General features: G+C 42.9%; 1 protein-coding gene across 1 annotated transcript in view; it reads left to right on the top strand.

Annotated features, from left to right (window-relative positions):
* The window catches only part of LOC126474228 (cytochrome P450 4C1-like), a 104,606-nt gene that overhangs the window by 16,136 nt on the left and 63,248 nt on the right, over nt 1-25,222 (top strand). The window contains exon 2 of the mRNA XM_050101693.1: nt 20,320-20,521. Within this exon, the coding sequence (XP_049957650.1) occupies nt 20,320-20,521 (202 nt within the window). The remainder of the gene's footprint in view (nt 1-20,319; nt 20,522-25,222) is intronic.

Raw genomic sequence — 25,222 nt, 5'->3', positions numbered from 1 at the left:
AGAGTGCAGCAAGGTGGAGGTTCCCTGATGTTTTGAAGTGGCTTTGTGTGGGGCCGACGTTCGCTGCTGGTTGTCATGGAAGGCACCATAATGACTGTACGATACGTGAATGCCATCCTGCGACCGATAGGCAACCATATCGGCAGCATACTGGCGAGGCATTCGTCTTCATGGACGACAATTCGCACCCCCTTCGTGCACATCTTCTGAATGACTTCCTTCAGGATAACTAAATCGCTCGACTAGAGTGACCAGGATCTTCTCCAGACATAAACCCTATCGAACATGCCTGAGATTAAATATTGCTGTTTAAGGACGACGTTGCGCACCGACCGCTCTGAGGGATCCACGCCGAATCGCCGTTGAGGAGTGGGACGATCTGGACCAACAGTGCCTTCATGAACTTGCGGATAGCATGCCACGGCGAATAAATGCATGCATCCGTGCAAGAGGACCTGATCCTGGATATTAGAGGTACCGGTGTGTACAGCAATCTGGATCACGTACTCTGTAGGTCTCGCTGTATGGTGGTACAACATGCAATGTCCAGTTTTCATGAGCAATGGAAAGGGCGGAAATGATGTTTATGTTGATCTCTATTCCAGCTTTCTGTACAGATTCTGGAACTCTTGGAACAAAGGTGATGCACAACTGTTTTTAATATACTCGTATGTACCAGACTGCAGCTCACTCTTGTCAATCCCCCTCCCCCACAACTTTTCCCTCCGCCTGTCGGCAAAAATACTCTACTTATATTCTGTTCTTTCCTAGTAGCCACTGTCACTGTCATTTCAATCTTTAGCACTTTCGTTTTTCCTTCCACTTCTGATAATACTAAACGTGGCTTTAAACATACTGTACTAGTCTTTACCAATCTTATTGCTTTTTACCATTGTTATTATTATTATTATTGTTATTAGTGTCATTTATTACTATTTTTATTATTATTATTGTGACTCTTTTATAATATCTTTGGTACATTTCGTTCCCAGTCAGATGTCAACCTAATCAATTTAAATAAGCAATGAATAAATAAATAATCATTTACTTACGGAGTAACATTGACATCAGACTGGGTCTTCTCGGAGCTTCACTCTTTTTGTCAGGCAGTGTAATTACAGATGGACGCTATGGATTACTGTAGAACATTAGGTAGTAAACTGTAATGTGGAACTCAAAGAGCGACGCATGTAACATTGTTGTCCATTATCAGGTTGTCCGATGGCACTTGAAGCTCGGTGAACCTCTTGGTGGTATTGTAGAGGAGTAGGCTATTAGCTGACACTAGACTTCACTCCCTCCCTTTCCACAGCAGTATTCTCAACTACACTACACCTCACAGACATCCAAGTGACACAGATACACACTTTACACTTTATAAAAGGCCGGAGGAAGGAGCGGAAAAGTGCTTTCACCAGGACGTCGTCCAGGACAGTACTGTAGGATTGTGTCATCATTTCTTGAATCTGGGTATCACTTTAGCTTTTGACACCGTTCAGTCATAAATGTTACTTAGCTAGGTTTCTACACTGAAGTGCCAAATAAACTGGTGTAGGCTTGCGTATTCAAATATAGAGATATGTAAACAGCTAGAATACGGCGCTGCGGTCGGCAACGCATGTATAAGACAACTGTCTGGCGCAGTTGTTAGGTTGGTTATGCTGCTACAATGGCAGGTTATCAAGACTTAAGGGAGTTGGAAAGTGGTGTTATAGTCGGCGCGCGCCAGATGGGACACAGCATCTCGGAGGTAGCGAGGAAGTGGCGATTTTCCCGTAGGACCATTTCACGAGTATACCGTGAATATCAGGAATCCGGTAAAACATCAAATCTCCGACACCGCTGCGGCCGGAAAAAGATCCTGCAAGAACGGGACCAACGACGACTGAAGAGAATCGTTCACGTGACAGAAGTGCAACCCTCCCGCAAATTGCCGCACATTTCAATGCTGGGCCGTCAACAAGCGTCAGTGTGCGAATCATTCAACGAAACATCATCGATATCGACTTTCGGAGAAGTCTCACTCGTGTACCCTTTACGAGTGCACAACAGAAAGCTATACGCCTCGCCTGGGCCCGCAACATTGACATTGTGCTGTTGATAAGTGGAGACATGTTGCCTGGTCGGACGAATCTCGTTTCATATTGTATCGAGCAGATGGACGTGAACGGGTAGGGAGACATCCTCATGATCCCGTGGACTCTGCATGTCAACAGGGGAGTGTTCAAGCTGTTGGAGGTTCTGTAATGGTAGTGTGGGGCATGTGTGCAGCTGGAATAATATGGGGCTCCTGATACCTCTAGATACGACTCTGAGAAGTGACACTTTGCAAGCATCCTGTCTGATTACCTGCATGAGTTCATGTACATTGTGCATTCCGAGAACTTGGGCAATTCCAGCAGCACAATGCAATACCAGATGCGTCCAGAATTGCTACAGAGAGGCTCCAGGACCACTCTTCTGAGTTTAAACACTTCCGCTGTCCAGCAGTCCCGCCAGACATGAACTTTATTGAGCATATCTGGGATGCCTTGCAACGTGCTGTTCAAAATAGATCTCCGCCCCCTCGTACTCCAACGGATTTATGGACAGCCCTGCAGGATTCATGGTCTCAGTTCCCTCCAGCATTACTTCAGACTTTATTCGAGTCCATGCCACGTAGTGTTGCAGCACTTCTGCGAGCTCGCGGGGGTCCCTAGACGTTATTAGGCAGGTGTACCAATTTCTTTGTTTCTTCAGTGTAAGTCACCATTGTGTAGAAATTAATATTGATATTTATTCTGGAGTACAATTCCCCCCATAGTGCAGTAAATTTAACGTTATTTGGGACTGGTTAAGTAACTAGGGTGCCAGTAGCACCCAGTCTGACTTGGACTGAAATTTGTCCCACTTCAGTTATTACACGCTCTGCGTATGGTTCATAAATGACTTTTCAAACTTTGGTTTCTCCGAGCATATGAAATGCTCAAACAACTTACGGGAATGAACAGATATTTCGACGACTGCTGATATTTCAGTTGGTGAACAAGCCGCCATTTTCAAGTCACAAATGCAACGAGGGGGTAACGAGCGATAAAATTTAAATGCTTGGTATGTGGTCTCTCACGACCAAGAACATACCTTCTTCAGTCGCGAGTCCATGTTAAAAGTATATGTGAGCTATTATTGTGTTAATTGCGTTGTGTGAATGCTATTTAACAATGAAGGACCCTCAAAAATTTTTTGATACGGTAGTGAATTTCTTGTATGTGGTACAGGACTTAAACATGACAATTACGCACACAACTTTGTAGCTTCAAGATTCTTTAAAGGAACATTGCACATATTCCTCATATTTTCTGTAGATTTCAAGATACGGCAAAATACACATTTGGTATCAACACTTTCAATAACTGTAAGAAAACAATTCAAAATTGCCTGTTTCCTTCACTAACCCTCAGTCTGAGGTTGTCGCACCAACTTTTCCTTGGACGGCCGGCCGCTGTGACCGAGCGGTTCTGGGCGCTTCAGTCCGGAACCGCGCTGCTGCTGAGGTCGCAGGTTCGAATCCTGCCTCTGGCATGGATGTGTGTGATGTCCTTAGGTTAGTTAGGGTTAAGTAGTTCTAAGTCTATTGGACTGATGACCTCAGATGTTAGGTCCCATAGTGCTTATAGCCATTTGAACCATTTTTTTTCCCTTGGAATGCTAATATTTCTTTTACCAACTAGTAATTAATGTCTTATGATTTTCACAATTGCATATCGAGTTTTATATTAAATGATTTTATATTCCATGATCCGTTTCTCAGAACATTTTTATTTTTCCATCTCTTAGACTCGTTCCTGACCTCGGTCGTCATATGTGTAGTTCGTCCTTTCCGAGGACCAGTACTGATACCCTGAGCAGTGAAATTACACCTTCAGTAGGCCGTTGGCCATGTTTTCGGTGGATTTATTTTTGATATTTTCCTTTCCCTAGGCTGGCTGCCTTCACCACTGCTTAGAAGCCCAACCTGCCCAACCAGCCCTTATTACGGAGCGTATCCTAGCCTTGAATGCTGCCACACTTTTAGTCCTGCAAGGCAGCGGGATGTGCTGGGTTTTTCTTAGGCTTTTCTTCCCTCAGTCTTTGGTGATCCAACACTCTATTCTACAAGGCAGCAGCTTTGAATATCTGAGTTGAGGACGGAAAACGAAAGACTCCCTCGGGCCTCGAAACCTAATACCACTGGAATTTAAAAAACTACAGCTGGCCAAGAGAGGCTTAGAGGAAAGGAAATAGAAGGAGTTTTACACCAGTAAGTGAAAATAATGCCAAACACAGCCCTGGACTCCGCGGTCTGTATACCCTAGTACTCGCAGCGTGAGAGTCCCTTAAGGGCTTAAACAAAACTACCATAGCAACATATACTACCCAAAAGTTTAAATGTTATAAATTCGTTATAATATTAATTTACAGTTAGCTGTTTACAGCTTCAATAAATTATTAACGTGTGTGTGAAAACACCTGTAATTACAAACAAATATGTTTTCACCGTTATTTCTCTGAGACATGCTGTGCAGTTGCAGAATCCGAAATCTGCCATCACTGTTGCCGCCCCGTCGTGCTCGGCGAAAGAACGAACAAGGGGCTGTGGCAAACATGATGTGTATCGCACATGATACCACAAGCCAGAAAAAGGTTCAACTGCGTACGCACCCGAGAAAAAGATTAAACCTGGAGATACCTTATATGACACCTCGGGAGTAAAGGACACACACACACACACAAACACACACACACACACACAAACACACCGTAAACAACTAGCGCCTCCAAGCATCTTAAGCAAAACCTCCGTTTCTATTTATATGTTCACTTCTGCCTGTAATCCTGCTCTCCAAACGGTCAAACAGTAGGGGTACAGAGTTCATGCTACTTGGTCTCCGTTGGTAGTTAATATTCACTATCGATAACTCCTAACGTTGGCCATCTGTCGTTGTGTGATGGCGCTAGTTTACAGTTTGTGTATGTGCGTGTGTGTTGTCTTTCCGTGTATGCCGTATTACGGTTCTTGGTCGGCAACGGCCTATCTACTGGAGATCTAAATTTTCGTGCACGGACCTCTCGTTGCCACTTTGCCTTGAAAATGACGCGGGTGTTCACCTGTCGAAATATCGACGTGTCGAAGATATCGTCCGGTAGCATACCCGTAAGCTATTTGAATATAAGTGGTTTCGTTGTTCGCAGATAATTTATATAAACTGATTGCACCGTACGGCGTGTGACGCTGTGGGAAGTCAGTGTCTATGTACCACTGTGTAGACTTATACATCTACATCCACATACCTACTCCAAAAGCCACTGAACTGTGCATGGTGGAGGGTACACTGTAGCACCGATAGTCATTCCCTTTTCTGTTCCATTTGCAAAAGGAGCGAGAGAATGACAACTATCCGTATTCATCCATTCCAATCCCTATTTCGCTTATCTTGCCTTCGCGGACCTTACGCGAGATATACGTTGGTGGCAGTAGAATCGTTCTGCAGTCTGTCGAGAATTTCGGTTCTCTAAACTATATAAGCACTCCATGGTCAGACAACAAGTGGCCCATCGGGACCATCCGACCGCCGTGTCATCCTCAGATGAGGAAGCGGATAGGAGGGGTGTGTGGTCAGCAGACCGCTCTCCCGGTCGTTATGATGGTTTTCTTTGACCGGAGCCGCCACTATTCGGTCGAGTAGCTCCTCAGCTGGCATCACGAGACTGAGTGCACTCCGAAAAATAGCAACAGCACATGGCGGCCCGGAAGAGCCGGCCACTCCCGACAGCGCTTAACTTCGGTGATCTGACGGGAACCGGTGTGTCCACTGCGGCAAGGCCGTTGCCTCTCTAAACTATATGGGCAGTGATAATTAAGAAACAGTCTTGATCGCAAATTTCTTTTAGGCGAAGTGACCGGTTCCAATCCTTAAGGATCATCTTCAGACTCCTGAACGGCAGGTGAACTTCCATGCAGCATCGTATTAATATAAGATCGCTGATGATGATTTCAAAAATTATATATGAGTAGTTTTTCACTAAAAAAAACATCCCATCTGAGTTCACAGAACATTTAGGCAATACTAAGATGTTGATGGAACCTACCAGTAATGAATCTAGCAGCATATTTCTGAATTCGTTCGATGTTTTCCTTTATTCCGACCTTGTGGGGATCCCAAACACTCGAGTAGCTCGCAAGACCGGGTCGTAGTAATTTGCTATATGCGGTCTGCTTTATAGATGAGCTACATTTTCGTAGATTTCTCCCAATAAATCGACATCGATCATTTGCCTTCCCTGCTAGCAACTTTACGTGCTCCTTAAATATCATGTTCCTTTGCATCATAACGTCTACATACACTCCTGGAAATTGAAATAAGAACACCATGAATTCATTGTCCCAGGAAGGGGAAACTGTATTGACACATTCCTGGGGTCAGATACATCACATGATCACACTGACAGAACCACAGGCACATAGACACAGGCAACAGAGCATGCACAATGTCGGCACTAGTACAGTGTATATCCACCTTTCGCAGCAATGCAGGCTGCTGTTCTCCCATGGAGACGATCGTAGAGATGCTGGATGTAGTCCTGTGGAACGGCTTGCCATGCCATTTCCACCTGGCGCCTCAGTTGGACCAGCGTTCGTGCTGGACGTGCAGACCGCGTGAGACGACGCTTCATCCAGTCCCAAACATGCTCAATGGGGGACAGATCCGGAGATCTTGCTGGCCAGGGTAGTTGACTTACACCTTCTAGAGCACGTTGGGTGGCACGGGATACATGCGGACGTGCATTGTCCTGTTGGAGCAGCAAGTTCCCTTGCCGGTCTAGGAATGGTAGAACGATGGGTTCGATGACGGTTTGGATGTACCGTGCACTATTCAGTGTCCCCTCGACGATCACCAGTGGTGTACGGCCAGTGTAGGAGATCGCTCCCCACACCATGATGCCGGGTGTTGGCCCTGTGTGCCTCGGTTGTATGCAGTCCTGATTGTGGCGCTCACCTGCACGGCGCCAAACACGCATACGACCCTCATTGGCACCAAGGCAGAAGCGACTCTCATCGCTGAAGACGACACGTCTCCATTCGTCCCTCCATTCACGCCTGTCGCGACACCACTGGAGGCGGGCTGCACGATGTTGGGGCGTGAGCGGAAGACGGCCTAACGGTGTGCGGGACCGTAGCCCAGCTTCATGGAGACGGTTGCGAATGGTCCTCGCCGATACCCCAGGAGCAACAGTGTCCCTAATTTGCTGGGAAGTGGCGGTGCGGTCCCCTACGGCACTGCGTAGGATCCTACGGTCTTGGCGTGCATCCGTGCGTCGCTGCGGTCCGGTCCCAGGTCGACGGGCACGTGCACCTTCCGCCGACCACTGGCGACAACATCTATGTACTGTGGAGACCTCACGCCCCACGTGTTGAGCAATTCGGCGGTACGTCCACCCGGCCTCCCGCATGCCCACTATACGCCCTCGCTCAAAGTCCGTCAACTGCACATACGGTTCACGTCCACGCTGTCGCGGCATGCTACCAGTGTTAAAGACTGCGATGGAGCTCCGTATGCCACGGCAAACTGGCTGACACTGACGGCGGCGGTGCACAAATGCTGCGCAGCTAGCGCCATTCGACGGCCAACACCGCGGTTCCTGGTGTGTCCGCTGTGCCGTGCGTGTGATCATTGCTTGTACAGCCCTCTCGCAGTGTCCGGAGCAAGTATGGTGGGTCTGACACACCGGTGTCAATGTGTTCTTTTTTCCATTTCCAGGAGTGTATTTAAATGACGTGACTGTGTCAGGTAGCAAACTACTAATACTGCATTCTAACATTAAATAATTGGGGCCGGCCGTAGTGGCCGAGCGGTTCTAGGCGCTTCAGTCTGGAACTGCGCTACCACTACGGTCGCAGGTTCGAATCCTGCCTCGGGCATGGATGTGTGTGATGTCCTTAGGTTAGTTAGGTTTAAGTAGTTCTAAGTTCTAGGGGACTGATGCCCTCAGATGTTAAGTCCCACAGTGCTCAGAGCCATTTGAGCCATTTTTGAAATAATTGTTTTTCCTACTTATCTGCATTAACTTACGTTTCTCCACATTTAGGGCAAACAGCCATTCATCACATCGAATAGAAAATCTGTCCTAGCCATCCTGCGTCGCGCTCCAGTCTCTCAATGACGGCACTTACCCATACACTACAGCTTCGTGTTGCTCATACTATCCACCTTATGCTTTATGTATCACACTTCCCTGTGGCACTCTTGACGACACTTTTACCTCTAATAAATAATCGCCATCCAGACGACGTATTTGGTTCACTTAACAAGTCTTCGAGCCACTCAGATACTAGGATTGTCCAGAAATTAAGTTCCGATCGGTCGGGATATGAAAACGGCAGTGAAAATCAGAAACGTTTTATTTGCAACAGATAGATACACCTTCCACCTACTTGTCTACATAGTCGTCGCTCCAACCTCGAGTCTTGTCGTAGTGTTGTATGAACTTTCCAATATCCTCGTCATAGAAAGCATCCGCCTGTGCTTTTGGCCAATTATCTGCACTGGTCTGCAGCTCGTTGTCTGTGGAAAAAGTGTGTCTTCGTAGCCTGCGGTTCTTGTGAGCAGAGATGAGACTCAGGGGGAGTCAATTACGGACTGTATTGTGGGTGACCAGACACTTCTCATCGGAAGCTCTGCAGGAGCGTCTTCATTGCCTTTGCAGTGTGCGGCCGAGACTTGGCTTGAAGAAGGAACTGCTCGACAGTTGTGTTATGTGGGCTGCACGACACAGGCGAAATCTCTAACCAGGCCCTCATACTTGGCGGGAGACGCTATTCCCTACGCATCTTCACGTGCTCACTGTTCACTCAAAACTGAAAAGAGCGACGCGACACGATCGACGGGCATACTGCACACACTGCCCAACACATGCGCAAAAGCTTTTCCGGATTTTCCCAGTGGTTTCCATTTCGTGACCGAAAGGCACTTACTTTCTGGACAACCCTCGTATCTGAGAATCTATCCTGTTTACTCGGACGTTCGTTAATACTCTGGAGCGGGAGTGGCCGGCTCTTCCGGGCCGCCATTCCGGAAATCTAGGACTACGGAATCTTCCTGCTGCCGTTTATCGAGCAGACAGACGTTAGGAATATTAGTCTGTAATTTCTAGGGTCCTTGCTTGTACCCGTTCACCGTTGTTTCTAATTTCACGAGAATATGACAAATGGTATACCAATGAGGTTCCTCTCAGAGCATGCCGACACAACAGCGCCTTTCTTAGCAATCACATAGACTACAACCGCTCACTTGACGGAAGGTCTGTTCCTAAAGACTGGAAAGTAGCACAGGTCACACCAATATTCAAGAAAAGAAATAGGAGTAACGCACTGGATTACAGACCCATATCACTTACCTCAATTTGCAGTGGGATTTTGGAGCACATACTATACTCGAACATCATGAATCACCATGAAGAAAATGACTTATTGATACATAACCAACACGGATTCACAAAATATCGTTCTTGTGCAACACTGCTAGCTCTTTATTCCTATGAAGTAATGAGTGCTGTCGACAAGGGAGCTCAGATCGATTCCATATACCTAGATTTCCAGAAGGCTTTTGATACCGTTCCTCACAAGCGACTATTAATCAAATTGCGTGCGTGTGGAGTAACGCCTCAGTTGTGTGACTGGATTCGTGATTTCCTCTCAGAGAGGTCATAGTTCGTAGTAATGGACTGTAAATCATCGAGTAGAACAGAAGTGATATCTGGCGTTCCGCAAGGTAGTGTCATAGGCCCTCTGCTGTTCCTGATTTATATAAATGATCTAGGTGATAATCTGAGCAGCCCCCATAGATTTTTTGCAGATGATGCTGTAATTTACCGTATAGTAAAATCATCAGACAGTCAGTTCCAATTACAAAATAATCTAGAGAGAATTTCTGTATGGTGCGAAAAGTAGCAATTAATACTAAACAAAGAAAAGTGCGAGGTTATCCACATGAGTACTAAAAGCAATCAGATAAATGTTTGGGTATACGATAAGTCGCACAAATCTAAGGGCTGTAAATTCGGCTAAATACCTATGAATTACAATTACGAGCAACTAAAACTGTAAAGACCACATAGATAACATTGTGGGGAAGACGAAACAAAGACTGCGCTATGTTGGCAGAGCCCTTAGAAGATGCGACAAACCCACTAAAGAGACAGCCTACATTACACTTGTCCGTACTATGCTGGAGTATTGCTGCGCGGTATGGGATCCTTGCCAGGTAAGATTGGCGGAGGACATCGAGCGGGTGCAAAGAAGGGCAGCTACTTTCGTGTTATAGTGCAATAGGGGTGAGAGTGTCAATGATATAATACGCGAGCTGGGGTGACAGTCACTGAAACAAAGGCGGTTTTCTTTGTGGCGAGATCTATTTACGAAATTTCAATCACCAACTTTCTCTTCCGGATGCTTGTTGACACCCACGTAGGGAGAAATGATCATCATAACACAATAAGAGAAATCAGAGCTGGAACGGAAAGACTTAGGTGTTTCTGTTTCCCACGCGCCATTCGAGAGTGGAATGGTAGAGAAGTAGTATGAATATGGTTCGATGAACGCTGTGCCAGGCACTTAAGTGTGAATTGCAGAGTAACCATGCAGAGGTAGATGTAGATGTAGACGATCGGTTCGGGCATGGGGCAGTGAATCCCGCAACAGACAAAAGAGGCATTAATGTCAATAGGTTCAAATGATTCGTAAAGCATTTCCCAGTCCTGCTTCTCTTTATTCGTGTAAACTCTCCGCATTCTAATCTGGAAATACGAGCTCATCTGCCAATTACACTGGTTGACAATTGTTAAGGAACAACTGCGAATTGCTAGGGACCAACCGACGATTGTGAAATGTAGAGGGCGGGACGTGTTGACTGCAGCGAAGCCCGTGCATGAACGCTCTGTATGCATTCCACGCTTCATGCAGTACGGTGTGCGACATTCCGGGTGATAGGGCAACATGTGTATCAGACGTCATTTGAGTGCTTACAATCGTGGACCAACAGTTGTACAACACTTTGCCGGTCAAAGCGTCACTACTGTGGCCACGGATTTGCGTGCGTCCAAAACTGTACTCTGTACCTACTTGCGTTTTCTGTGGTCAGGCATGTAAAACTGCTATATTTTTTTAAAAGTAATATGAAAAATTAATAACATATGCTCACTTCTGTGACTGTCGTATGTTGAAGTCGCGTAAAATGTGTAAGCTTTCTGTGTAATCTACCTGTATATGAAAATCCGAATATTCTTTTTCGAAAACTTGCTTGTCGTGTAACGTGTACTTTAGATGTCGTATTCAGCTGCTGAGCAGTACTTATTGTTGGTTGGCCCTGTATTCCGCTTGTAAAGAGTGTCGTCAAACAAAACTTCTATCTTAGTGAAATACTGAATTTGAAATAATGAAAGTGAACTAATGAAATCCCAAAAGAAACTAATTGTGCATTCAGTGGAAAAATATAATTGAAACTTAAGACTGAAGTACGTTATGAAAGTTATGTAACATCAAGTGCAGATATTGAAACATCCACAAAGCAAAATACTGCTCAACTCTGAAGAAAATTACTGTTTAAGATAAGCGACGCTGTTCACTGTAAATTAATTTGTTTGCTCGGCAGAAAAGCTGAAAATTCTGGCTGCGTACTGTTTGCCCACAACAATGAGAAGTGATATCTGCGCTGAAATGAAAGTATGCCATTTCATGTCTGACGTACCGATGTTGCCGAAAACAAATTAAAATCGCTAAATGTAGCAGCTATAGAAAAATAACCTATTATCAAATGATTCTTTGCTTGTCAGAAAATGTCTGTGGCTGCGTGTGGCGTAAAATGCAATGCGCACCCCCAGAAAATATTTAAAACATTACTAAGAACAATGGAGGAAGATTTTACTTTAAAGGATATCATTACTGAGAAAGTAAACTCTGATTATTGTCAGGAAAAGATTGTACAACGTAAGAAGACTCTAACAACTACGAAATTCACCCATTCCAAAAATTACAGACATTTGAAATAATTGAGTTATTTGTGACATGATGAAAACAAAGAGATAAAATTAACAATAATCATTAATGTTATTAGTTATCTAAGGGACGAAGATTTCGTTGGGTTAATATTCCTGACAAACAAACATTTCATTCTTGCGCTTGCATTGGTTTCCTTGAAATATTCCTCCAAAGACTACACCATAGGCAAAGTGAAGCAAATATCTTTGCACATAAATTTTCATCTCCGTAATAAATTATACCGGATAATTTCTCCCAGATTTACAAATATCAGATCTCCTTCTCTAGGACTCAGCTGCTCTCTACTGTGCCTGTGATAAGAATGCCCCAGCGCTCCACAACTGACTGTCGACCAGGCGCACCATAGATTACATTAAACACAGAGTCAGGGATCTTATCCACTACCCGTGCAGAGCACTCGTAAATCTTAGTCTCATTACAGTAAAGGTGACATATTTACAGTGACAGACAATATATGAGAATCTTAGAAATGAACAGACTACTTACGCCTAATTTATCATTCAAGGCTAGTTTTCCACAAATGTGTTGTATTAAAGAAAACTCTCGTATTACATGTGCATAAGTAAGTCATTGGAAGAACCATGATGGAATACATTTTATCAAAACGTGTCATTAACTTAAAAAATTAATCACACTATCGCATTTACTGAAAAACCTTACCTCTACGATAAAAAAACTGCAACTACTGGTTATTAAAAACTGTTAAAATGAAATTACAGTAAAATAGAATGACGTTAGGATGGCAGTGGCCTACACTGGACCCTTGGCTAGTGGTGCATTGCTTGCGCCAGCCCCGGCGCTGTGTTCATTCCGTGTTTTCAGCAGCGCACGACAGGCTAAGCTTGATCGCCTCGTCCCACGTAGTCGCTACGTTCGCCTGGTGTCACTTCTCTCCAAGCCTGTCTCTGTGCGTTTCGCTGGAGGATCAGATCGTGGAAAACGCTGACTAACTAATTCCAGGATGAACCATTCTAATCATTGAGCACATGTGCTGGATCCACCACATCGTGCCTACAACGTTCTTCCAACATATCTCATGCCCACCTCTTAACTGCTCTATGTAAAATTTTAAGATTTCTTTGTGGACACTCTAAGAGAGTGTTTACATCCAACGAATTGTAGCTATGGTGAGCGTTCTTCAATCTAGTCTCAAACTAACGGATTCTTGTCATTATCAGTGTTGTGGCGTAGTTGTATTTTAAGCAGTTGTGTCTGTCCGGAAACATATGTTAACTTTATTGTTACGAATATATTTTGCAATGTTGTCGGTCACCTCATTTGTACGTATGTCGTTTTTTCATCCTTAGTCTAGACTTTCCTCTGCTTTCTACTGGTGGTGTTTGCCATATGCTGCAGTTCTTCTTTTTCTTTTCTCTTCTTGCACAGTCATGCCACATGACTCCTTAAGTACCGTTTGATTACTGCTATCTCATTTAGTGGCAGTGGAATTACGATACAAGAAGAGAAACAAAAAAGCAAAACTACATCGTGAGGCAAACATCACCAATAGGAAGCAGAGGAATATATTTTATACTAACAAGGGAACCTCCCCATCGCATCCCCCTCAGATTTAGTAATAAGTTGGCACAGTGGATAGGCCTTCAAAAACTGAACACAGATCAATCGAGAAAACAGGAAGAAGTTATGTGGAACTATGAAAAAAATAAGCAAAATATACAAACTGAGTAGTCCATGGGAAGATAAGCAACATTTAGTAGAGTGTGAACACAGGAGCGCCGTGGTCCTGTGGTTAGCGTGAGCAGCTGCGGAAAGAGAGGTCCTTGGTTCCAGTTTTCCCTCGAGTGAAAATTTTAATTTTTTATTTTCAGATAATTATTATCTGTTCGTCTTTTGGGAGTGATTATCACATCCACAAGAAAACCATAATCGGGCAAGGTAGAAAAATCTTTTTGCCCATTCGCTAAGTGTACAAGTTAGGTGGGTCGACAACATATTCCCATCATGTGACGCACATGCCGCCACGAGTGTCGTATAGAATATATCAGACGTGTTTTACTTTGGAAGAATCGGTTGACCTATGACCTTGCGATCAAATGTTTTCGGTTCCCATTGGAGAGGCACGTCCTTTCGTCTACTAATCGCACGGTTTTGCGGTGCGGTCGCAAAACAGAGACACTAAACTTATTACAGTGAACAGAGACGTCAATGAACGAACGGACAGATCATAACTTTGCGAAAATAAAGAAAGTAAAATTTTCACTCGAGGGAAGACTTGAACCAAGGACCTCACATTCCGCAGCTGCTCACGCTAACCACGGGACCACGGTGCTCCTGGGCTCACATTGTCCAATATATTGCCTATCTTGCACATGGACTACTCAGTTTGTATATTATGATTATTTTATTCATAGTTCCACACAACTTCTTCCTGTTTTCTCGATTGATCTGTGTTCAGTTTTTGAAGGCCTATCCACTGTACCAACTTATAACTAAATCTGAGGGGGGTGCGATGGGGAGGTTCCCTTGTAACGATGAAAACGTGACGTGCACCTATGACATTATGATCAGGTGAACGATAAGGTTTCAAAACGTTTTCGTGACATGAAAGTTAACAAATGTTTCCGGTCGCAACTGTTTAAAATACAACTACAGCACAACACTGAAAATAACAAGAATCCGTTTGCAATTTCGGGAGTATACTGGACAAAGCGTATTAATTGCTAAAAAAATATACGTAGAGCTGGCGAGACGACATTCTGAGATTAGATTTGAGGAACGCTTACGGCTCTATAGCTATAAGACAACTTTCGGTCCTCACTTGGTTGAATATACATGCTGTCGAATGACTACAAAGGACGCTTAAAAATTTACATAGAACAGATCAGGGACAGGCACTAGATATATGGGGGGAGCTTGCAATTCACTCACATAACATGCTGGATCCCGTAAATCTGCTGAACGATCACTACGGTTTTTGTCGGAGTTCCTTTTGAAATGTTTTTGAGGAGTTGATCCTCCGGTGGAACGTAGAAGGCCAGACCTTGAGATAGGTAGCAGGTGACGGACGCAGCAACTATGTCGGTCGAGGTGACCACACCGGGCCTACCACGCGCTACTGAAAACACGTCGGCAGTTGTCAACAACTGGCTACGTCAGTACTGGCCTGTTTCTGCAAGAAGCTGATACCTAGTTTGCAAGTCAGACACATCAGAAATTGTGATATACGAACTGTGTTGAATATGTGAATGTACAAATTGTACCATGAACGTTGACTGCTGTTAATGTAATTCCTAATTCATATGCTGTAGATAAGATATTGTATACCATATATGTAACTACTCAAATTTCTGGCTAAGTGGTTAACGCCGAAACACAATAAATAAATTTCAAAAAATAAGATAACAACTATAAAGAAAACAACGGCGCGGGCACCTGCAATGCAACACTACAAAACAACCCAGTGGAGGACTTTGCTATCCTAAGATCATGGTGTTTTATTTTTATTTCATTGTAACAGCTTGTATATGAGTTTTCACTCATTTTATCGTACACATAACGCTTGCAATTTTTTTAATAATGACCTTAGCGTTCTTACCTCTTCCATTAACAACATATTCTTACAAAATACATTTCATCATGGTTTTTTCAGTCGTTTCGTTATACACATGTAAGTGATTTAATATGAGCTCTTCCTTCACTAAAACAATTTTTTAGAAAATTTGTTTTAAATGTTGGATTAGACGTAAAGAAGTTTATTAAATGTTGGATTAGACGTAAAGAAATCTATACTTTTATATGATTTTAATATACGACAGTTGCAGCCGTATGCATATGTTACTAATTTTTCATGTTATTTGAATTTTTTTAATTTTAAGTTTTTTTAGAAGTTTTATGATTTTAACGTAGTACTTTGCGCCCTTGGCCCCTTTTTTTTTTTTTTTAAAGAAACTATCACTTTTGCATGATAGACCACAAAAGACATAATCAGATGTAGAGTACGCTGTAATCCTCTCGTTTCGACTGCTATCCCCCCCCCCCTCTTACTCCCTTCCCCCATTTTTCCTGTACCCTTTCTCCGATATCCCTATGTACAGTAACGCAAGACGATATCTAATTTCAAGTCTTTTATCTTGTGATGATGTGCTGTACATTCATTGAAATGTTAAAATAATGTTGGTAACAGGTGCCCAACTATATTTGTTTATATAACTATATGAAGCTTTTTAGTGGATTAATCACATCTGAAGATATCAACTACTTGCCAAAACCGGTTACGTAATTTTGTATATGTCTAAGCGATTTTGACGTAATAATTTTTCATGCAACTCTGTATACGCATAGCTGGCTAATTTATAAACTTCTGTACTGACGCTCGTTTGGTGGCAAAGGGTCTCCCACGGAATGAAGGGCTCATGACTAATTTTTCCCTCAAAAAATGGTTCAAATGGCTCTGAGCACTATTGGACTTAACATCTGAGGTCATCAGTCCCCTAGAACTTAGAACTACTTAAACCTAACTAACCTAAGGACATCACACACATCCATGCCCGAGGCAGTATTCGAACCTGCGACAGTAGCGGTCGCGTGGTTCCAGACTGAAGCGCCTAGAACCGCTCGGCCACACCGGCTGGCTAAATTTTCGCTCATTCTGTGTGCAGGGTTAAGAATGTGTCTTTACTCATTAGGGAGTTTTCCAGCCATTCCGACTCTCCAAGTTTTTGGAGTGCAATAACATTCCACCAGTGATAACTTTGCATTTTGTTCAAAAGCACGTTATCTATTTACGTGTGATAATCCAGTTTCGCACACTCTAACTAGCGTAGATTACACTTTTCAAGCATCTTTTCTTGAAAAATCTCCCTCTCTTCCTCCTTATGAGTTCACGGAGCATCCTTATTCTCGCTTCTACAAAAATATTACGAAGATACTGGTAACCTTAATACATTGCCTCGGCGGAATCGGAGCAGGCGATTTACACAGACTTCCCACGATAAGCAACTGAAGCTTGCAAATCCGATATCTGATAGGGTTGTAAAACCGATTCAAGGCCTAACGTGTGAACTTGGTAGTGAAAATCGGTTTCCAGTATTTACTGGGTCAGCTGTTTCCTAAGTTTCAGCTGCAGTTCTTCTGCAGGCTCCTGCCTAGAGCTAAATTTTCGAGTTCCTCGTTGACATAAGACTCTATTACTTCTTTACCTAGATTACTGATGTAAATCTTTCTACAACTTTGACTGCCCATTGTACTCTGGTTATCATTGTTGTTACAGCTGCTTACGGCCACTGTTGTCACTTTCGGGGTGGACGTCTTCAAAGACGTAAGGTCTGTGTGATGCAATCAGATCTAATATACAGGATTATTCAAAATTATGTTCAGACCTATGTTGCCACTGAAATGGGATGGATATCTATCTATTGAATGTTGACCAAACACGTACGGTATTCAACTTTAGTCTAGCATAGCTTCTGTCTGTTACAAATGATGGTGAGCACGTCTGAGACCACTACATTATCTGCAGATTAGGGCGTCTTTTATGCACATGCACATTTCATGACCAAAGTAACAATTTTGAATCACTCATTATATCCAGTGTATCCACTGACTAGGGTCTTGCGCGGACGACCTTGAATGCAGCTTAATTTTATCACTGTTCGGTATGTAGTTCATGAAATACGATGGCCAGTCAAAAAGCCTCCTTAAATAAAGTTTGTTAAGCGAAAAATTTGAATTAGCTGTTACTCCGCAATGCTTCTTCTTCAACCCACTGCAGAAGTAGTTTTCTGTGTCAACAGATGCCAGAACTGGAGTCGCCTGCAAAATGGCCGATATCGATGTTCGTATTAGATAGGGTCCTGTGATGAACTCTTGAATATAGAAAATGAAACGCCCACTCATATTCGTGAAAGACTGGGAAATATGCACGGTGATGCATCAGAGGATAGACGATGGGTTCGTCGGTGTAACGAAACTGAAGGGCAAACACCGTTGGCTGACGAAACGCGAAGCGGCAACCTAGTGACGGCAGTAACTCCACACAGCATTCAGCGATTCGATGAGATCGTTCGTGGTGACCGTCGGATGACTGCAGGCGATTAGTGTCACGTTGGCTTCCTCAGTAAAAGCAGCGTGATACCGATTATTCAACAACTAGGATACTCAAAGGTTTGTGCATCTTGGTTATCAAGAATACTAACCGACCATAATAAAGAGGAAAGAAATACAGTTGCCTCCCAACTCCTTCAGCGCTCCCGTTTGGAGGAAAAGGATTTTCTGGAAAAAAATGTGACCAGGAACATGAACTATTTTTTTAAACCAGAAGAAAAGGGGCATCCAATGACATGGCATCACAGAAACTCACCGAGGGGGAAAAAAGGTTGAAAACTGTGCGATCGGATCAGAAAGTTACGGATACAGTATTTTGTGTCACAGAGGGTTTGATTATGGTTAATATTTTGATGTAGGGGTCCACAACAAATTCTGTGCAGTAAGTCAGAACCCCCAGACAGCTTAAAGTACCTCTTCAGCAAGCTCTCCCAACGAAAGCTATTTTGGGTGACAATCCACGACCGCACACCAGTTATCACACCACCAAATATATTGGGAAATTGAATGAGAAGTATTGCGTCATCCCCCATACAGCTCTGACATGGCATCAACAGACTTCCATCTGTTCGGGCTCATCGTGGGATTCACTTTTAAAATGAGCACGCTATGAAAATGTCCGAGTGTCAAGACTTCGGAAGCAGTACCGAGCGTTTCACCACAGTGGAATACATACCTTGTTAAAAGAGGACCAAAACTGTGGAAATGGAGGGAAATAGGAAGTTATAAATATAAAGTCATAAATTAATCGTCAGTGTTGTGGTTTTCAACCAATGTACTTGCATCTGAAATTCTTGACTAATAAAGCAAACAGGAGACATTACTTTTTGAGTGATCCTCGTATGTCGGTGAGTATGACTTTATTTCCTGCTGTAACAAATACAACACCACCATTAGCTATTAGTTAGGCAGTGGATACACCAGTTCCAGTCAGATCACCGAAGTTAAGCGCTGTCGGGCGTGACCGGCACTTTGATGATTGACCATCTGGACCGCCATGCGCTGTTGCCATTTTTCCGGGTGAACTGAGCCTCGCGATCCCACTTGAGGAGCTACTCGACCGAATAGTAGCGGGTCCGGTCAGAAAACCATCGTAACGACCGGGAGAGCAGTGTGCTGACCATATGCCCCTCCTATCTGCATCCTTATTGAGGACGACACGGCGGTCGGATGATCCCGATGGGCCACTTGTGGCCTGAAGACGGAGTTAGCGTTTAGATATACACTTGGGTTTGCTTCAAATATTTCACCTGTATCATATCGGGTTTTAGCTGCCCTTCTCTTTCCAAGCACGAGCTCCATTGACTTGTTGGGAGTGCTTCAAACTCGGGGACTTTGTTGCGAACGCTTCGGCAACTGATGCCTGGGATCTTAATGGTCTCGTCCGTGAGTGGCACTAATTTGGGTCTCGGATAGCTATCACTATAATGAGTGGATGGACAGTCGCCTGATGCAAGAAACCTTCGTATGCTCCCCACACACAGTCAGAAACCTGGCTCGCAGTCTCGGCTGATTCCTGAGCCATTTAGTATCTCACAAGTCTACAGCATAGACAAAACTCGCCGTGATACCAAATAACATCGCTGCCAGTACAGCCTAGCCCTTCAGTGGTGAGAAAATGAAAAAAGGGATATAAAAAATTATTACGGATTGTAGGAGGTCCAGTATATGGTGCTGTACAGTACTTATTTATGAAAAGAACATAGCTTTTTTGAAGATATTATACAGTAAAATCAATTTTGTAGTGCAGACAATTACAAACTTTACTAATTCATTTCGAGGCTAGAAAAAATATACTTACTCTTACTTAAGGCGGCAGCTTGATGCACTCCAGAGAGACGTTATGGTGACAACAAGAATGTTAATGTTGAACGGCAGAAACTAATTGGTACGTGTAGTACCTCGATTTCATTAGAGAATGGGTCTGTTCTTTTCAGTCCATTTTGTCGGTTTTGAATATGGTTTCTTATTCGGCGTATAGCTTGTGGCAGCACGTGACTCCAAAATTCTAGAATTTCGAAGGGCCGATGCTTTCGAAAGCGTTATTTGTTTCATGGATAGTTAGCAGAAGTGTTAACTTTGTTACGTCGTTTGCTTGAGCCTGATTGCAGTGCTGTAAGTGCTTTATCAAAGTTTCATGGAAACGCACTGCGCTTGTACAGTTTCAAGACACTGTGTTGCAGGTACTACGTGGGTCCCAAGCTGTTCATTGTGATATCGCGACCAGAAGACGTGCGGAAGGTCCTGGCGTCGACCAAGACGCGCGAGCGGGACCCCTACTTCATGCACGTGCTCCGGACTCTCATAAGCGACGGGCTCATCACCTGTACGGGTGACACCTGGAGGAGGCACCGGAAGGCCATCGAACCAGCTTTCCACTACGAGGTAGGACAATATTGTTGCCGTCTCATATGACATTTTGAAAATCTTCCGTGTTTCTTGGGACGAATTTATAGTAATGGATCCACAAATGTTCTTACTACAAAACGCTTATTTCACTTGCGAGCAGGGACTGGGTCTCTGAGCAGAGGAATAATGTTCAGCTGAGCAACTGACTGAACAATTCTTTCAGAGACATGGCTGCCCTGGACTTCCTCGTACAGTCAACGTAACACCACAATATCTTTTCACGCCGTCTAGCGCGTCAGTTTTACAATGTAGCAGTGTCTAAACGTGTATGCTTAATGTATTACTCACATAATAAGCCAAACATCTATTTAAACAAGTAAGCCATACAGGAGTCTGTATCAAAACTGATTTTGTAATGCATGCAATCGTGTGACGAGGGCCTCCCGTCGGGTAGACCGCTCACCTGGTGGAAGTCTTTCGATTTGACGCCACTTCGGCGACGTGCGCGTTGATGGGGATGAAATGATGATGATTAGGACAACACAACACCCAGTCCCTGAGCGGAGAAAATCTCCGACCCAGCCGGGAATAGAACCTGGGCCCTTAGGATTGACAGTCTGTCGCGCTGAGCACTCAGCTACCGGGGGCGGACGATTTTGTAATTAACAACAATTACTGTACTACTTCCTCAAATATCAATTTAAACTGTTTTGTCTTTGTTGTGTGCGATGTTATCAGGAATATCAGACGGTTGAGTATAGATCGGCAAGATGTGGTTCTATTAATGTAATTCAGTGTTGTCACAGTTCATTACTCTTCAGCAGGTATATGAGCTGGCAGACTTCTGTGAAGGATAATCATTTTTTTATGTTTGTGAGATAGGTGTTTCAATTTAGGTCATTTTGTGTAGTAATCCTTTCCAGCATTCATTATCCAAATTATTTACTTAGAAATTTTTAATTGACATAGAATTGTGAGATGTTGTCAGTAAAGGTGAAATTTCGGACTTTAAAATTTATTAGAAGCTTTTTAGAATCCTATCATCAAAAGTAAAATTGTTATAAACATGTTTGAAAAGTTGGATTACAAAAAATCTTAAAAGCCTACACAATTCAAATATTAAGTGTTGTTTTGTATTACTTTCCTTCATTTTTGAGCAGTCAGTGCTGTTGCATCTTTGTACAACAAAGTGATGGGCGGCTCGTCGGAAATTCAATGGAAAAGGTCATGGAGCAGAATGTTTAGTAATGCCTCACTGAATAATGATAGTTGATAATATCAGTAAAAAGCTGTATGAATTAAAAACTGTTGTGTAAACAGAGGTCGGTGGGCTGACTAATTTAATAAACAGAGGATGCATAAAATTCGAACGTTTTCTATACTATATTTAACTGTACTGCCTAAATTTACCTGAAACGTTATTAACACCCGGAAACGAGTTGAAAACGTTATCGGAAAAGATTACAAAGTTGCAGATGAAGATGACAAGTAAATGCAAGTACTTTATTTTACAATTGTTCTTGCCACCTTTCCGATTTAAAGGCTAAATTGTGGACAAGTGTAAATAAGAGGAACAGCTGTAGCTGAAAAGTAGTGGAAAGTTACAGTTGGAGGTCCCTCACGCATTTTTTGGTAGGATGTTTTTTACATAATCCGTAGGCTCTTTGTCTTCCTTTTATTATTCTCGTGTTCTTCCTTTTAATAGTAGATGAATTTGTGTATAAATGGCGATTCACACAAGATAGGTGACAACTGATAACGCATTCGCAGTAGAGCCAGTCGAGAAAAACTTGAAAAATCATGCTGATCGTCAGTGAGAAATGCCGTTCTTCCAAAGGACAAGGGACCGATGCACACAGCTAGACATAGGCCGAAATGTTACTTGAGAAATGGGTTTATCGAGGGAAATGGTGAAAGCGTTCGATCCTGTTTGTCTAGTGAAAGAGATGGACAATGTCTCTCAGATAAACTTAAAAGCGAATGCTTTCCTCGATAGCTATCCTCTGGGAGCGGTTATGTATAGTACATGAACTGAACTGCAGGAAGAGACTATAAAGTCCGAGATCCAAAAACCCTTCGATTGCACATCTAAAGATCGAAAACATGTCTTTAAAAAAAAAAAAAAGGGAAAAGAAAGAAAGAAAGATTCTGACTGGACGATTCATCTTGGCGAATGAACTAGTGTCTTCTAACGCTTAAAACGCCCCAGGAGAGACAAGAAGGAAATTATCATACAAATTTGTTTAAATCCATTTGAATTAGAAAATTATTTCGTATTTTGTAGGTTTATATTTCCTTTCCAGTACACTTACATTGTTTTCATCCTCCATCTGTTAAGCAAATGGAATTAGGAACACTTGCTTTAACAGAACATATATTTCGATGTTACTAGGCTTACCGCCCATGGAAAAAAGCGTTTCACCCAAACTGTGTGGTAAAAGGAACGATCACTGAGCGCTTTGATATTGTCGTTTGGGGCTACATCTCGTCTAAGGCCAGGTCAGCAATATGATCCGCCTGGGGCCTGGGTATTGTACTGCGCTCATCTTCATTTCATCATCATCATCGACGAGCAAATGGCACTGATCATTGCTTCTTTAACTACTTATCCATCGCTGAGAAGTTTTTCTTCCTTTTCGCTAAAGCATAACATACTTTATAAGAGGCTGTTAACGCATTAATATTTTGCTGAGCTGGCTTTTTAAACACTCTTTGCTGTTACGTTAACTTAGATTTTAAGGCTGTAACTTTGTTTTCGTAACTCAGAATCAACAGGAAACTCACTGTTAAACTTTGTGTGATTTGTCGAAAACTGACGTTCTACATTACTTTCCTTGAGTACCTACGCACTACTGTTAAGCAATAAACACACAGATTTTCCTCCGAATTCGACCAAACAACAGTGCTTCTCCCAATCACTATCAAAACTGTATATTCTTTCTCTGTTAGTCGTATTGTATTAAGAATAATCGTCCACACACAACTCCTCCCCCTCCCCCCCTACCCCTCCCACCCCGTCCCCCCCCCCCCCCAAGTTACACTGGATTGCGCCAAAAATATTGCACAGGAAGAAGCTATCGCTACAAGCAACAGTGTTTGAAAAGAGCAGAGTTGTTGTTTGTGGCAAAGTTTTGTTGGGATTAAGCTTGTAACCTCCAGTTCCCAGCAACTGAGGTGTAATATTTGTGTAGGGAGATAATTAGTACTGCTTTGAGTGTAAAAAAAAAAACTCTAAGAAAAATAATGAGTACTGCTTTAAAAAACCAGACTTTTTCTGAAATTTGATTTAATATCAGAAATAGTCGGATAAGAAATTTGCTTGCGAAGGGCGCCAGGAGAATATACCATGGACATCATGGCACCTGGGGTGCCCTAGACTTAGAGAACTACTTAAACCTAACTAACCTAAGGACATCACACACATCCATGCCCGAGGCAAGATTCGAACCCGTTGAACGGCGCTATTTTACAGTTCAGATGAGTGCCTGAAGCCAGACCAACACAAGACTACCTTCCCACTTAGCAGAAACTATTTAAGGATTAAAAGGACAACCAAAAGTGCCTAAAACATAACTGTTATAGATGTAATATCATAAACCGCCAAGAGACAGCAAAGTTATTAGATTTCATTGTATTATGTGTAGGACATCAAGTCCCACGCATCAAAGTGTACCAAAGTTAAGTACCATTTTGTAACATACTCTTAATCAATGTTATTGTTTATGTTTTATTTCTTTGCCATATTCCTGTTACAGTGCCACCCCATCCAACATGTGTTTAATTAATAAGTGTGCAATTAGCCACATTTACAGAAAAGTAGCAGTAATACCCTTTCATGCTACTGGTTGTGAAAGTTTGGTCTGGATTAATAGTAGTAGTCAGTATGCATCCACAACACAAAACAAGCAATAGGGCCAAGAGAAACATTTCTTCGAGTACGAAGATCAAAGTAGACATACGGAAACTATTTGTAAAATCAACTGTAGGGAGTGAACTTCGGTTATACAAAAGTGGAGCATGAGGAAACGCGATAGAATCTATGTGGAGGGAATAGAGGTGTGGATGTGTCACCGAATCTTCAGAACAAGCCCGATGAAAGGAAAAATAAATTTATAAGTACTACAAAAAGTAGAGGAAAACAAAAACTTTTAGGTTCAAATGGCTCTAAGCGGTATGGGACTTAACATCTTAGGTCATCAGTCCCCTAGACTTAGAGAAATACTTAAACCTAACTAACCTAAGGACATCTCACACATCCATGCCAGAGGCAAGACTCGAACCTGCGACTGTACCAAACTTTTAGGTCGTATGGTATTTTTGGCCGGAAGACCCCGTCTCGGATTGTTCGGCCACGCAGTTCAAGTGCTTTTATTTGATGCCACTTGCTGTAACAACTGGTGGGATGCCTTCAGTGGCCAAAATTCTCGCTCTTTGTGCTAAAGATGACTCATTTTCAAAATTTCTTTCTTCTCACTGTATTATGCACCAGGAAGCTTTTACGTGCAAAAATTCTGAAGTTATAAACCCTTGCAACACCATGGGAGGGGGGGGGGGGTTAGCTTAAGCTCATCTCCCGATAATTTTTAGTTCTGTCGCTTACTTTTTATTTTAAAATTTTGAAAAAATATTCATCGTTTTTAATTAATTATTCCAGCGGATTCCACGTCTGTTTTAAAGTTTTCGTTAAACGTAACCAAAAAATTTAAATCTCAGTGGCAGATGTCACTTCCCACAGTA

The sequence above is a fragment of the Schistocerca serialis genome, chromosome 4 (genome assembly GCF_023864345.2).
Source record: "Schistocerca serialis cubense isolate TAMUIC-IGC-003099 chromosome 4, iqSchSeri2.2, whole genome shotgun sequence".
Classification (NCBI taxonomy): domain Eukaryota; kingdom Metazoa; phylum Arthropoda; class Insecta; order Orthoptera; family Acrididae; genus Schistocerca; species Schistocerca serialis.
This window is presented reverse-complemented; position numbering and strand designations above follow the sequence as displayed.